The 15659-nt window shown below is 56.3% G+C and overlaps 1 protein-coding gene across 1 annotated transcript in view; it reads left to right on the plus strand.

Moving 5' to 3' along the window:
• The window catches only part of KMT2D (lysine methyltransferase 2D), a 40988-nt gene continuing 25638 nt past the window's right edge, over positions 310-15659 (plus strand). Inside the window, exons 1-18 of the mRNA XM_018047847.1 lie at positions 310-2082; positions 6261-6346; positions 6596-6722; positions 6905-7128; positions 7242-7351; positions 7484-7646; positions 8254-8419; positions 8512-8626; positions 8762-8922; positions 9119-9264; positions 9403-11052; positions 11137-12242; positions 13015-13128; positions 13476-13586; positions 14129-14233; positions 14940-15121; positions 15272-15436; positions 15530-15639. Coding sequence (XP_017903336.1) covers positions 6298-6346; positions 6596-6722; positions 6905-7128; positions 7242-7351; positions 7484-7646; positions 8254-8419; positions 8512-8626; positions 8762-8922; positions 9119-9264; positions 9403-11052; positions 11137-12242; positions 13015-13128; positions 13476-13586; positions 14129-14233; positions 14940-15121; positions 15272-15436; positions 15530-15639 — 4804 coding nt within the window. The 5' untranslated portion in view covers positions 310-2082; positions 6261-6297. The remainder of the gene's footprint in view (positions 2083-6260; positions 6347-6595; positions 6723-6904; positions 7129-7241; positions 7352-7483; positions 7647-8253; positions 8420-8511; positions 8627-8761; positions 8923-9118; positions 9265-9402; positions 11053-11136; positions 12243-13014; positions 13129-13475; positions 13587-14128; positions 14234-14939; positions 15122-15271; positions 15437-15529; positions 15640-15659) is intronic.

Raw genomic sequence — 15659 nt, forward strand, 5'->3', positions numbered from 1 at the left:
ATATGGACATAATTCCACATTAATTCATAACGAGGGTGAGGAATAACTAAGAATATATTAAGTATCCAGCGCATTTGTTAATTTGTCTCCTCCTGTTTATCCCGTGGGTAGAGTTAATGCAGAGAAGTCATTCCAGTCCTTTCTCATCCAGACTAATTGGTGGCGGGGGGTCGCGGGGGGGCGGCGCGAGGGGTGTCCCTGCAAGCTGTTTTGGGATCTTGCGTAGAATAACAGTACTCTGGCCAGGTAGCAAGGCTACGAGTTACATGCCTTCTGTTTACTGAAAGGGGGGGGGGGTGCTGGGGAGTCCAGGCCCTGAAGATTCGGAAAGAAGGGCTGGGGCTGGGAGCACCCGGGAAAGGAGGGGAAACTCTGCATTTCTGTTTTGACAGGGGAGGTGATTGTGGAGGCACTAACGGTGCTCTTTCCTCTCGAGGGGGGTTGAGAGCCAGCAGAACGACTAGGGACTCGTTCCGCTTTCCTTTAGGCCCCCGAACGTGGCAGGAACCCACCCTTTGCAGCGCCAGGCGCCGTGCCTCACTTTCTCCATTTGCGGACTCCAGTTCCCAGGATGCAGAGCAGCGGCCAATCTCCAGGCTCTTCTTCCATCCCCCTCCCGGGAAAGATTGCTCCTGGCTAAGGCAAGGGGCAGCTAAGAGTTTCAGGGACCGATAACTCCAGCGAAACGGAATTAGAAAGTGCCCAGCTTCCTAGTTTTACTAGCCCGGTGGTGAAGGAGACAGTTCCAGGTCTGGGGCGAAGAGGAGGGGGGCTTCATTCCCACGTGTCTGCACAGCGGCCGGCCCGGCGCAGTCGGGGTTAACCTATGGCGGAGGGATCCCGCTGCGTGTGCGTAGAACTGCAGAGTCACAGCCTTTCCTCCGAGAGGACCGGATCCCTCCGCCGCTCCGCTCCAACACAAAATAGGGCCGCGTCTTCTCCTTTCTCCCCTTCTGGAGTGGGGTTCCCCGGGCAAAAGGGGCACCCGGATCTCGCGCCGAAGGCTTCCTGAATCTTCACGACCGCTGCCGAGATCTTGGGCCAGGAAATAGCCCCTTCGCAGGAACCACCCTACCGGCCGAACAGGAGGCGGAGGGGGGGGAGGCGGAGCGGCGCCGCGCTGCACTACTTTCCTCTCCGGTTGCAAATGGCTGCCTCGTTCCCCACTTTCCGCTCAGTTTCCTGACCCCCCGGCGCCGGGAGCCGGGGTTGGGCCATGCACCTCTAGGCCCCCCGCGATCACAGCCAGCCGGGGGTCGAGGGGGTGCCGCCGATCTGAGCCGGCCAGGCCGGGGGCGGGGCAGCTCCCGAGGCCAGAGGGGAAGGGAGGCGAGCGCAGGGCCTGGAGCGGCCGGAGGGGAGCGGGCAGAGGGCTCGCACCGCCCGCCCCTTCCTCTTCCTCGCCCACCTACCCTCCTCCCTTCCCCGGGGGGAGCAGAAGGTGGGGGGCTCGAAGCCGCCGAGGGAGAGTGCTCGGGGTCGAGGAGCCCAGCACTGGGTGTGTGTCAGGTTCAGCCCCGCGGCCCCGCCGGCTCCGTGTCGCCGTAGCTCGCGCGGCCCCGGGGCGCCGGCCCGAGGGGGAGAGGGGCTCGGCGCTCCTGCGAGGGTCTCACGTTCCATCCGGGCCCGGCGCGGCGGCGCGGCATTCCTTCCGGGCTGCTGGGGAGGCGCCTCGACGTTCCATCTGGAGAGCCTCGACGTTCCGCCCGAGCCCGGCGCGGGCGGCCGGGGCGCTGGCCCGGCCCTAGGACTGAGAGGCCGCCCGGCGACGCGGATGCGGAGCCTGCTCGCCCAAGATCAAAGCCACCGGTGCTCTCTTTGTGTCCGCTCGGGATTCGCCGCCCTGGGGCTGTCCATGGAAACCTAAACTGCTGGAACCCGAGGCAGAGAACCCTTCTTCGGCTTCTTGCTTTTTTTGAGGGGGGGAGGGTGGCCACTCCGACCTGGATTTACCGTTCTTGGCCCCCTTAAGCCCCCCCGTGCGGGGGGCGGCTGTGATCGCTCTGGCGGTTGGAGGTCGGGGAGCGGCCCGGGCTCTGGCCATGTTCTCGGATGAGGATTTCTGGATCGCCCTGTGAAGAGGTGAGTGAAGTCCGCCCGGCCAGGGCCCAGAAAGGGTTGGACTGGGGGCATAGCCAGATGGACTATCTTGGCCCGAGCTGGCCTGTAGGTTGGAGAAAGGGGTGCCAGAGCTGAGGAGGGTTCCTTTGGCAGGGTCTGTCAAGGGAACCTGAGCCAGTCGCCAGAGGAGAACCGAGGCCTGGTGTCCTGGGGTGTGCCTCTTTAAAGACTGGGGGGTTCAGGGAACCACGGGAGTTTGGGAACCTGGCCAGAAAGTCTCTCTGCCTGTTTATTTTTGTGTTGGGGGGAGCTCTACTAAACTAGGACCCAAGCCCTGATGCCAGCACCAATCCCAGTCAGCTGCTTCTCCTTCAGGGTTCCTTGTGGGCCTTGGGAATAGAACAACTTGGGAGCGGGGGTAGGGTGCCACTGCCAGGCCAGACTTAGCGCCAGGTTGGACTTTAAGGTTGTTCTTGCTCATCCGGACACCCGAGAGCAGTCTCTGGGAGACTCAAGGAATCCTGATTCCTGCACTAGGCCTTATTTCACTGTGCATGGAGCAGAGTGTGTGGAAACTGACTATTGTGATGAAGGAGGTGGCTGGGGCAAGAAGGAGGCGGGGCCGGGGGCAGCTCTGGCCTTGCTGGTCAACTTTAAACTACCCCTGCCTGGCAAAGTGACCCCAACGAGGCCTAGTGCTGTCTTAGCCTGCTTTGCCTTCCCTCCTCTTGGGATGGACATAATCTCTAGGGGATTATAGAGGAGGCTGTTGAGATTTGCTCCCTGTGAATGTGGGCTGCAAAAAATGGCTTTTGTCTCCCGCTTTCTCCGGGCCTGGTTGCCCATAAGTCTCTGGCCAGTCCTGCAGGGCCCCTCCCAGACCTCGCCAATCTTTTTCAGTCAGGGAATGTTAACTAGTCCTGTGATCCAGTCTCAGCCTTGCAGAATAGGGTGGCCTGTACCTCTTTGGAGGAGAAATGACCTGATAGGAGCATGTCTCTGAAGCCAGTGTTTTCAGCCCTGGCAGGAGGTGTTGGGGAGAAGGGGAGTGTGTGTGATTGCATGAAGGGTGCAGCATGAGCCTCTGGACCCTGGGCTGGGACAGCCCCTCTCACAGCTGTCATGCTGCCCAGCCAGGATTTGGCTGCTGTATTTTGCTCCCTCATTCTGTCCCCTCCAACATACAGAGGCTCGGCCACTTTGAGCCTGGTCTCGGAAAGGACAGAATAGGGGTTTGCCCTTGAAAGGTTTTTGGGGTGGTAATCCTGAGGTGAGAGGTGGCACAGGGGTGCTGAAATGAGGCTAGCTGTCACCCATGCTGTCTGCCCCTGCCTCCTGTGGAGGGCCTCTCCGGCTGTCTGTCCCTAAAGAACTTCCTTAAGAGACACCACTCCTTTTTGGCTGTAGCTGACCCTAGGATGACCCAGGGATAGTTCGGAGGGTCTCCAGAGCCCCTGTTGCCATTTGGGTTCTTCCCTGGAGGGCCAGCCCAAAATGGGGGTGGGGAGAGGTGTGGTTTGATTCTCAAGCTGGGAACCAGGAAGTCCTGAGTCCTACAGAAGAGCTGTTCACTCAAGGGCCTGCTTCAGCCTTTCACCTCTCCAAGCCTCCATTTCCCCTTTGGCTGGCATAATGGAGCTAAAGCTTTTGGTCTGGGAAGGAGGCAGGGAGTAGAGTGGGTTGAGATGAATCCCTGCCTTCTTCCTTGCTGTCCTGAGCCTCTTCAGCCTGGGGTCAAATGGACCCACCATGGTTTCACTCCCTAGATCTGTGTTTCTCTAGGATCCCTAGTTCCCTTGAGGAAGCCTGGCCAGGCCTTAGCCCAGTTTAGATCCGGGGAAAAACCCTTGGTGTATATGTGGGTTTCTGGCTGTGAATGCTGGGACAGGGGAACCTGTGGTTTTTATTTGTTTAGATCTGTTCAGGGGCCTGACAACTCACACTCAGCATTGGGAGGGCAGGTGCTGGACTGCCGGGTAGGGAAATGGGACTCCTTAGAAGAGCCTCTGGATTCTCTGGTCCAGCTTGGAGGACACTCAACCCTTGGCTTATCTCTCATCTTCCATGATGCCATAAATGAGGCGGCAGCTTTGGAGGATGTTGGTACTGTTTCCCAAAGCTGGATGAAGGTGGTTTCTGCACCTCCCCAGGCAGTGCCCGCGTTACCAGCTTGAGAGGGCTGCGCTTGGGGGAGGGCGGAGGAATTTGTCCCTCTGGCCTTGTGTGAGGCAGTCCTCCCACCCACTGCGCTATCACTGTTGCTTTTGATTTCTTGCTGTTTGTGACTCCTTTAGCCTCAACTTTGAGAGCACAACAGTTGGAAGCTCTTGGGGGCATTTAGTGGTAAGGTACCACAAAAGTTACACATGTTTAAGAAACTTTGAAGCCTTTTGGGTGTGGTCAGGCCTTGAATGGCTGAATAGGAAGGGGAGCCTAGCTGGTGCCCTGACCTCCAACCCCTACTTCACATAGGTGGCTTCTGTGGGGCCCTTGAAGTGCCAGAGCATCTTTTCTCTGGGCTGGCTAGATGGCCACCCTGCTTTCCTTTTAGGTGTGATTATGTGAGTGACAGGTTTGGGAAAGAGATGATCTGGGAGTAAAGGTAGCAGGTATCAGGTGATACTTCACTTTCCCAGTAGAATTTAATAGTGTAAAGGGAAAAGAGTAAAAATTTCCCTTCCTGTGGCATGTCCCATGAGGCCCATTGCCAGTCCCTGGAAATGGAGTATTAACTCAGGGAAAGAGCACTGATAGTGTGGTTCTTAGGTAATTGATTTATGGATCCTGGGCATCTTTGAGGATTCCCCCAGTCTCATCTGCCCCATGCACTCAACCCCAAGTAGCTGACTGGGGTATTTGGTGTGTGGGGAGAGAGGCTTGTCATTACAAAGGTTGGTGTGGTCCTTCTGGTTAAATAAGAGGAGTGGAAAAGGGGAGACAGAAAATTCTCAAACTTTCATTTAGAGTTCTGTAACCTACTCCGCCTGCTATGGGAAAATAATACTTTCTGTAGTTTCTCTGCTTAAGCCCCTACCCTTCCCACTAAGAGCTGTTGGCACCTGTCCCTTTCTTCCTGCTTCTATAGGACCCCTTTCCTCTTCCTCAGCTCTGTAATTCTTTACTTCTCTCTTTTTTGTACTCTTTATTAGTTTCCTCTGAGATTTGGGAAAATATGCCAAAAGGTGTGGATCTTGACCTTCTTAGGTATAACTTCAGTGTGTTTCATTTGGCTCTGGGATAGGCAGGCATATCTTAGAAGAGGGGACCGTTACCCCCCACCCCCATAGTGTGTGTGGAAACCCTGCCTGACGGAAGAGGAAGGAAGCTGCTTTGCTGTGTCCTGCCCCTGTTTAGAACAGCTCCAAGTGGCTGTGTGCTTCCTGAGACTACAACTCCCAGCATGCCTAGCACCAGGCCTGGCTACACATGCTCAGTAACTCTTAAGGCCCCTTCTGTTAACTTCTAGGGACATCTAAGGAGGAAGGGCAGTTGGCGTTGCTAAGGGCAACGACCTGAGGCCTTCAGGCTGGGTGAGAACTTGAGCTCAGTCATGGCAGGGGCCAGGGGGGTGGGACTGAGCTAGATTTAGATGGGCAGTAGGTGGGAAATCGGGAGTTTCTTCTGTTATGATTGGAATATTCTGGTTGAAACCAGTGGAGGTGGGGGAGATCCATCTATAGCTGGGCTTTCGTTCCAGTAACATGTTCTACATCTTGCAAGACCCCAAATTTGGTCTCCAGTAGAGGGATTTCAGCTGAACTCAGACTTCTTGGTTTATGGCTATTCCTGGGTTAGTGCTGAAAGACCTCTAGGATGGTAGCTGACTTGAGAACTGAGGGAAAAGTCCAAGGGATAGGGCCTACCAGCAGCCAAGAACTCAGATGTGAGGCAAAGAAGAGTACTAGATGTAGCTTGTGGGTGCTTCTGGTTGTCCTGGGAACTCTTAGGCAGGAGAAGTGGATCCCCCGGGAATTCAGAGTGGAAGAAGGGGATATGTGTTTATTGGAGGGGAAGTAGACCGTGGGACAAGGGTTGGGGAGAAGGATTTTCCTTGTCATTAGTACAGGAGTTTTTAGGTGTGATTTTGCTCTGATTTCTATAGGTTCTAGATAACATTAGATGCCTTCTCCTTAGGATTTGGAGCAAAGTGTTTAGTGAGAAGACTTCTTAGACAAATAGATATCTCTTGGCTCTGACAGGTCTCCCCGAGAGGGCTCTGCCCAGTCGGAGAGAGGGATGGACAGCCCGAAGCCGCCTGGTGAGGATAAAGATTCGGAACCAGCAGGTGGGTAGGACAAACACTGGGTTTCTGTTCTTCCCAGGAAATCTTAGATTTCTGGTCCTAGCACAGGGACAGAAGCTAAGTCTGTCTGATAGACAGGTAATAATTGAAGGACTTTGTTCTTTGGGACAGAAGTTGAAATGCCATCACTGTTATCCACCAAGGGTTTTGGATAATCTCACGGGTCTGATGAGTGGGCTGGTATTAAACAGAGGATAATGGCTGATACATCTTTCTTCTTTGTTCATTCAGCTGATGGACCTGCAGCCTCCGAGGAGTCAGGTGCCACTGAGCCAGACCTTCCCAAACCACATGTTGGGGAGGTCTCTGTGCCCAGTTCTGGGGGTCCCCGGCTTCAGGAGCCTCCCCAGGACTGCAGGTAACTAGTTTGGGGAAATGAGGATATGAAGATGTATGAAGACTTGATTTGAGCATCTGGGGCTTTCAAAGTGGAAGATTTAGGAAATGAGTGTTCAGGAAGCATAGGTGTGCCAAGTCGTTGGGTTGTTGAGGGTGCCCTAGGGCAGGACCGGCGTGGTGCTGATGCTTGTGTGTTCACAGCGGGGGTCCGGTGCGGCGTTGTGCTCTCTGTAACTGCGGAGAGCCCAGTCTACATGGGCAGCGGGAGCTACGGCGCTTTGAGTTGCCATTTGACTGGCCCCGGTGTCCCGTGGTGTCCCCTGGGGGGAACCCAGGGCCCAATGAGGGAGCGCTGCCCAGCGAGGACCTATCACAGATCGGTTTCCCTGAGGGCCTGACACCTGCCCACCTGGGAGAACCTGGAGGTAAGGGAAGGGAAGTGGGTAGCTGACTTGGGGAGGAAATGGGGTAGGGGCTAGGTGGTCCTGAACCGGGGTCACGTTCTTGTTAACTGTTTTCCCTCTTTCTACCTATAAAGGGTCCTGCTGGGCTCACCATTGGTGCGCTGCGTGGTCGGCAGGCGTATGGGGGCAGGAGGGCCCAGAACTATGTGGTGTGGACAAGGCCATCTTCTCAGGGATCTCACAGGTGGGGCGGGGGCCAGGGAATGGCACAGGCAAAGGGCAGGGTGGGCAGAGGGCATACTGGGGTAGAGCTGTGCCTGGCCTGTGGCTCTGGAGAGAGCTGGCCAGTGCTGAGGCTTTGTTTCCACTCCGGCAGCGCTGCTCCCACTGCACCAGACTTGGTGCCTCCATCCCTTGCCGCTCGCCTGGATGTTCCCGTCTTTACCACTTCCCCTGCGCAACTGCCAGCGGTTCCTTCTTATCCATGAAAACACTGCAGCTGCTATGCCCAGAGCACAGTGAGGGGGCTGCACATCTGGGTGAGGAGTCCTGCCGCTTGGACAGGGGACACGTGAGGGTCCACGGCTGCTGGGGTTTTTATGCTCTGCAGAGTGCTCCGAAATCTGTAATTACGTGCTGTCAGTCTGCCCCATGAAAATAGGCTTGGACTCTGAGTGCAGTGTCTTTGCCTGTTTCATTTACTGTGGTCTCTGTAGTGCCTGGGTTTTCCAGGTGGCACTAGTGGTAAAGAACCTGCCTGCTAGTGCAGAAGTTAGAGATGTGAGTTCGATCCCTAGTTGGAAAGATCCCCTGGAGGAGGGCATGGCAACCCACTCCGTATCCTTGCCTGGAGAATCCCATGGACAGAGGAGCTTTGTGGGCTATCCTTGCCTGGAGAATCCCATGGACAGAGGAGCTTTGTGGGCTACAGTCCATGGGGTCTCAGAGTCGGGTGCGACTGAAACGACTGAGCATACATGCACGACGCAGTGCAGTGCCCAGAGGAGCGCCTGGCATATGTCAGGCAGACACTCAGAAACTCTGTTCATTCTGTGTCTGTGGAACGCCAGTTAGGCAGACAGCACTGTGCTGAGTCCTATAAGGAATCCATAGCTGACCTGTGTCATCCTTCCCTTCTTACTGCAGAGGAGGCTCGCTGTGCAGTATGTGAGGGGCCAGGGGAATTATGTGACCTGTTCTTCTGTACCAGCTGTGGGCATCACTATCATGGGGCCTGTCTGGACACTGCTCTGACTGCCCGCAAGCGTGCTGGCTGGCAGTGCCCTGAATGCAAAGTGTGCCAAGCTTGCAGGTAAAAGTGGGAGGGCAGAAGGGAACCTTAGGTGAAGCACAGGTCAGGGTTGAAAAGGAGGGCAGGGAGAACCCTGTTATGTACCCCTGCAGGAAACCTGGGAATGACTCTAAGATGTTGGTCTGTGAGACATGTGACAAAGGATACCATACCTTCTGCCTGAAACCACCCATGGAGGAACTGCCTGCTCACTCTTGGAAGTGCAAGGTGAGTGTGCCCCAGTGCTGCCTTACTCTCCCTAATTTCACCTCCTGCAGTGCCCCAGGTTTCTCTGTTGGGACATGCACTCTCTGCGTCTCTGTTGTCTGACCGGTGGCCATTTTGCTTGTTCCCTTCTGCTAGGCATGCCGAGTGTGCCGGGCCTGTGGGGCAGGCTCAGCTGAGCTGAATCCCAACTCTGAGTGGTTTGAGAACTACTCGCTCTGTCACCGCTGTCACAAAGCCCCGGGAGGACAGCCTGTCAGTTCTCTTGCTGAGCAGCACCCTCCTCCGGTCTGTAGCAGGTAAGTGGTGTGGATTGGCAGAGGTTGGGAGGGGACCTGGGAGGTACTGAGATGGGCAGGGGTTGTGTTCAAGCAAACAGCCTTTGAGAGGAGGGCCCTCGGGTGAGCAGTACATTCCAGAGCATCCATGCTTCACCCCTGTGTGCTCTAGAGGGGTCAGTAGGTGATGCGAGTCTGCTTCCCGTGCCCTCTGCAGATTCTCACCCCCAGAGCCTGGCGCTGCCCCCACTGATGAGCCCAATAGTCTGTACATTGCGTGCCAAGGGCAGCCAAAGGGTGGATACGTGACCTCTATGCAACCCAAGGAACCGGGGCCCCTGCAATGTGAAGCCAAACCACTAGGTGAGTAGGGTTTGAGGGTTCCTGAAAGTAATCCCCTTCTATCCTGTGGCAAGGGCCAATCTCTGCTTTGCCCTGATCCTGTACTTGCTGTGGGGGTGCAGCTGAGCTAGGTAGGAGCAGAGTGTGTTATGTCTGCAGGGAGAGAAGGGGCCCAACTTGAGCCCCAGTTGGAGGCCCCCCTAAATGAGGAGATGCCACTGCTGCCCCCACCTGAGGAGTCGCCCCTGTCCCCACCACCTGAGGACTCACCCACGTCCCCGCCGCCTGAGGCATCGCGCCTGTCCCCACCGCCTGAGGACTCACCCCTCTCTCCACCGCCTGAGGAGTCTCCTCTGTCTCCCCCACCTGAGTCACCACCCTTCTCTTGCCCAGAGGACTCCCCCTCACATCCCCCACTTGATACACCCTTACCCCCACCACCTGAAGCATCACCCCTGTCCCCACCACTGGAGGAGTCTCCTCTGTCCCCTCCCCCTGAAGAATTGCCTACTTCCCCACCACCGGAAGCATCTCGCCTGTCTCCACCACCGGAAGAGTCACCCATGTCTCCGCCACCTGAAGAGTCACCCATGTCTCCGCCACCTGAGGCCTCTTGTCTGTTCCCACCGTTTGAGGAGTCGCCCCTGTCCCCTCCACCCGAGGAATCTCCTCTCTCCCCACCACCTGAGGCGTCACGCCTATCCCCACCACTTGAGGACTCACCCATGTCCCCACCACCTGAAGACTTGCCTATGTCCCCCCCACCTGAGGTGTCACGCCTGTCCCCCCCGCCTGAGGAGTCTCCCCTGTCACCGCCACCTGAGGAGTCTCCCACATCCCCTCCACCTGAGGCTTCACGCCTGTCTCCTCCACCTGAGGACTCCCCTACATCCCCGCCACCTGAAGACCTGCCTGCTTCCCCGCCTCCGGAGGACTTGCTCGTGTCCCTGCCGTTGGAGGAGTCACCGCTGTTGCCACTGCCTGAGGAACTGCGACTCTGCCCCCGGCCCGAGGAGCCACACCTGTCCCCTCAACCTGAGAAACCGCGCCTGTCTCCTGCACCCCAGGAGCCGTGTCTGTCCCCTGTACCCCAGGAGCTGTGCCTGTCCCCCGCATCTGAGGAGCCACGCCTGTCCCCTGCACCCCAGCAGCCGTGCCTGTCCCCTGCGCCCGAGGAGCCACGCCTGTCCCCCGCACCCCAGCAGCCGCACCTGTCCCCCGTGCCCCAACAGCCACACCTGTCCCCTGCGCCTGAGGAGCCACGCCTGTCCCCCGCGCCCAAGGAGCTGCGCCTGTCCCCTGCACCCCAGGAGCCCTGCCTGTCCCCCGCGCCTCAGGAGCTGCACCTGTCCCTCATGCCTGAGGAGCCACATCTGTCCCTTGCATCCGAGGAACTACGCCTGTCTCCCCAGCCTGAGGAACCGCGCCTGTCTCCCCAGCCTGAGGAACCACGCCTGTCCCCCCGGCCTGAGGAACCGCGCCTGTCCCCCCGGCCTGAGGAACCGCGCCTGTCCCCTCGGCCTGAGGAACCGCACCTGTCCCCTCGGCCTGAGGAGCCATGCCTGTCCCCCCGGCCTGAGGAACCGCACCTGTCCCCTCAACCTGAGGAGCCCATTGAGGAGCCAGGCCTGTGCCCTGCATCTGAGGAATTGCCCTTATTCCTCCCACCCAGGGAGCCACCCTTATCCCCTGTGCTTGGAGAGCCGGCCCTGTCTGAGCCTGGGGAACCACCTCTGTCCCCTCTGCCTGAGGAGCTGCCGTTGTCCCCATCTGGGGAGCCATCTTTGTCACCTCAGCTGATGCCACCAGGTAAGGGGCACTTAGTACTCTGTTACTCTGGGACGGTCTTAACTCTATGGCACATCTAATCTAAGAGCCTCTCTTTTCCTCCAGATCCTCTTCCTCCTCCACTTTCACCCATCATCACAACTGTGGCCCCACCAGCCCTGTCTCCGTTGGGAGAGTTAGAGTACCCCTTTGATGCCAAAGGGGACAGTGACCCTGAGTCGCCACTGGCTGCCCCCATCTTGGAGACACCTATCAGCCCTCCACCGGAAGCTAACTGCACTGACCCTGAGCCTGTACCCCCTATGATCCTCCCCCCATCCCCAGGCTCCCCCATGGGACCGGCCTCTCCCATCCTGATGGAGCCCCTTCCCCCTCGTTGTTCCCCACTCCTCCAGCATTCCCTGCCTCCCTCAAACTCACCTCCTTCCCAGTGCTCTCCTGCCTTGCCACTGTCGGTTCCTTCCCCGCTGAGTCCCATGGACAAGGCAGTGGAGGTCTCAGAAGAGGCTGAGCCACAGAAGATGGAGACTGAGAAAGCCCCAGAACCTGAGTGCCCAGCCTTGGAACCCAGCCCTACTAGTCCTCTTCCGTCTCCTCTGGGGAACCTTTCCTGCCCTGCACCCAGCCCTGCCCCAGCCCTGGATGACTTCTGTGGCCTGGGGGAAGATACAGCCCCTCTGGATGGGACTGACACTCCTGGTTCACAACCAGAGGCTGGACAGACCCCTGGCAGTTTGGCTAGTGAACTTAAGTGTTCCCCTGTGCTCCTGGACTCTGAGGAGCTGGCCCCTGTGACCCCTATGGAGGTCTATGGCCCAGAATGCAAGCAGGCAGGGCAGGGCTCACCCTGTGAAGAGCAAGAGGAGCCACGTGCACCAGTGGCCCCGACCCCACCTACTCTCATCAAATCTGACATCGTTAATGAGATCTCCAATCTGAGCCAGGGCGATGCCAGTGCCAGCTTTCCTGGCTCAGAGCCCCTGCTGGGCTCTCCAGATCCTGAGGGGGGTGGCTCCCTGTCCATGGAGTTGGGGGTATCTACAGACGTTAGTCCAGCCCGAGATGAGGGCTCCCTGCGGCTCTGTACCGACTCGCTGCCAGAGACTGATGACTCGCTATTGTGTGATGCTGGGACAGCTATTGGAGGAGGCAAAGCCGAGGGGGACAAGGGGAGGCGGCGCAGCTCCCCAGCTCGTTCCCGCATCAAACAGGTGAGGGGCTATCCAGCCACTGGATGTGTTTGATGTCCCGTCACTGTCAGAGGTACGGTTCTGTCACTCACTGATACCTTCCCACTTGACTTATTGAATCCTGGGTTCTCAGAGGGAGAAGGCAGTGGCAACCCACTCTAGTACTCTTGCCTGGAAAATCCCATGGACGGGGAAGCCTGGTGGGCTGCAGTCCATGGCGTCGCTAAGAGTTGGACACGACTGAGCGACTTCACTTTCACTTTTCACTTTCATCCATTGAAGAAGGAGATGGCAACCCACTCCAGTGTTCTTGCCTGGTGAATCTCAGGGACAGGGGAGCCTGGTGGGCTGCTGTCTATGGGGTCGCACAGAGTCGGACACGACTGAAGTGACTTAGCAGCAGCAGCAGCAACAGGTTCTCAGAGATCCTTGAATTCATCTTGTTCTTTTATTAAAGAGAACACCAGTAGCAGAGGGAAAATAAATTGCCCAGGTTCTTGGTTACTCAGTCAATAGAATCGGTACTAGAAACTCAGATCTCTCAAGCTAGTCTTTTTTCTTACTATACAGTACCATGTTGGCCACTCTTTCTTGGAAGATCAGGAGTGGTTTGGACCAGAGCTACCTACCTGTTGCTACTCTAGAGTTTGGGCTTCCTCCCTGGCCCTGACTGGGAAGCTTGGACTTTGTTACCTGCCATACTCTGTCCCTTTGTCTCTTCTCTTGCCTCTAAGCCTATGGACCCCACTTGTTAGCCCTCTACTCCTGTAATTACCTATTATCCTTCACTCAGGGTCGCAGCAGTAGTTTCCCAGGGAGACGCCGGCCACGTGGAGGAGCACATGGAGGACGTGGGAGAGGACGGGCCCGGCTAAAATCAACTACTTCTTCCATTGAGACTCTGGTAGTAAGGAGAGGCCTCCCATCCCCCAAACATGCTTCAGCTGGCCCCTTCAAGATTAAACACCCTTTAAATCCTGCCAGTCCCCTGCACGCTCTGCCTGCCTGCTAGCCTAGGGCCTGTCCAGCTATGTCTGTGCTCCTTCTGTCCTCTTGGCCCCCAGGCTTCTCTGAAATGTGATGTTGGGCTGAGGCCCAGTTTGGGAGCTGGGGTGTTCTTCTGCTTCTTAGTCCTGGTTCCTGGCCTTCATCTTAGCCGGGGGTTTATGCCGCCTTCCCCCAACACCAAAGAGGAAAGCAGCTTAGTCGGGGCAGATTTAGCTGCCTCACTTTGCACAACTCTCTGCCTATAAGGTTGCTGATATCGATAGCTCTCCCAGCAAGGAGGAAGAAGACGATGATGATGATACCATGCAAAATACTGTGGTTCTCTTCTCCAACACAGACAAATTTGTGCTAATGCAGGTACCGTACTTGACGCAAGTAGTCTCATCTTCAGCAGTAAGACCTGGCAGACTGAACGCCAGGATGGCATTTGGATATATGTGTTTTGGTGGGAGGGTAAATGAGGAAAACCAGAGACCTCCTTCTCGGAATACTAGAAAATGAGCTTGACACTGAACTGGGAGCTGGGAATGTAGCAGTGAAAAAGACAGGAACAATTTCTGCTCTATTGAAGCTCCCAGTCTAGGGAACATGAGTAATTTTGAAGCTACAGAATTTGTCGTGTATGTTACTGTGATCCTGATCAGTCTTCACCCACCTTTTCTTTCACTTCTCATTACCTCTATCCACGGTAGGCTGTATCATTTCAGATTACCCGATCAGACGACCAAGGCAGGCTAGGAAGGAGCAGGGTCCTGTGATGGCTTGCTCTGCCCTAATGCAGGGATAGGCTTTTGGTTCTCTGACTCCCTCCTGTGAGATAAGCGTCGTAGTCAGTTACAGGGACTGAGTGGTGCTGAGGCTGTGAGGCGGGACACTTGGGTCTCTGTGTGTTTCCCCAGGACATGTGTGTGGTGTGTGGCAGCTTTGGCCGGGGGGCAGAGGGCCACCTCCTTGCCTGTTCCCAGTGCTCCCAGTGCTATCACCCGTACTGTGTCAACAGCAAGGTGAGTTCAGAGCCCCAGAGATATGGTCTGGGGAATGGGGTCAGTTATTGCTTATCCTAGGTCTCTTTCCTAGCCACTCTACTTAAAGTGGTCATTGGTCATGGAACTTGTTCATCAGTTTCCAGTGGCTGTCAAATTCATCTTGGGAAAAATGCTTTGGAAACCATAGTGGTCTTATGAGTTTCTTTGTTACAGATCATGACTTACCGGTATAATTGAGTACATTGTATAAATTGTGAGAACTTTTCTAGTAGAAAACATGGTCTGGATATAAAATATAAAATCAGAACCAAACACATGTCCACAAAGAGAAAGCAATGTTTTTGACTCAAGCATGATCAGTCATTTTGGGGTTTTCATTAACATTTAGAACTTGTCCACTGCTAACATTGACTGACTTGCAGCAGTAGCAGGTGCCCCATGTTCAAGAAAAGCTGAGGGAGATACCGCCTGGGCAGTGAAAGATCTTAACAAGGCAGTGGCTGGGTGAGGCTGTTCTTTGACCAGTGGAGATCCCTGGAAGCCTAAGATTAAGAGCCACTATTTTAGGGGCGAGGGTACTCCGTGTATCTTCCCTGTGCTCAAATGAAGGTCTGGCCTGGGTGTGGGGGTCCTCCAGCCCCACCTGTGTAAGTCCCAGCACCCCTGGAGAGGTCTGCCCTGCCCTCTGCATCACCCCCTGAGGAATTGCCGTCTCCTGCACCAGATCACCAAGGTGATGCTGCTGAAGGGCTGGCGTTGTGTGGAGTGCATCGTGTGCGAGGTGTGTGGCCAGGCCTCAGACCCCTCCCGTCTCCTGCTCTGTGATGACTGTGACGTTAGCTACCACACGTACTGCCTGGACCCCCCACTGCTCACCGTGCCCAAGGGTGGCTGGAAGTGCAAGTGGTAAGGAGACTAGCAACTTCAGGTGGGCCTGACATGTTAAGAGTGAGTATGATGTTGAATACATGGCTGAGGCTGGGTTTAGAAGGCCAGGCTGGTTTGGGTGCTCTGGGTAGGTCAGGTGTTGAGGGTCTGTCTTTCTGCCCCCACCAGGTGTGTGTCTTGTATGCAGTGTGGGGCCGCCTCCCCTGGCTTCCACTGTGAATGGCAGAATAGTTACACACACTGCGGGCCCTGTGCCAGCCTGGTGACCTGCCCTATCTGTCATGCCCCCTACGTGGAGGAGGACCTGCTGATCCAGTGTCGCCACTGTGAACGGTAAGGGTGCCCGTCTCCCCCAGATAGGCCCCCCCGCCCCATTTTCAGCCTTGCGTTGTTTCTGTTCACCTCCTCCTGTCTCCTTTCCACCAGGTGGATGCATGCCGGCTGTGAGAGCCTCTTCACAGAGGATGATGTGGAGCAGGCAGCTGATGAGGGCTTCGACTGTGTCTCCTGCCAGCCTTACGTGGTCAAGCCTGCTGGTGAGTCCCGGGTGCTCGGA

Source organism: Capra hircus, chromosome 5 (assembly GCF_001704415.2).
Source record: "Capra hircus breed San Clemente chromosome 5, ASM170441v1, whole genome shotgun sequence".
Taxonomy (NCBI): Eukaryota; Metazoa; Chordata; class Mammalia; order Artiodactyla; family Bovidae; genus Capra; species Capra hircus.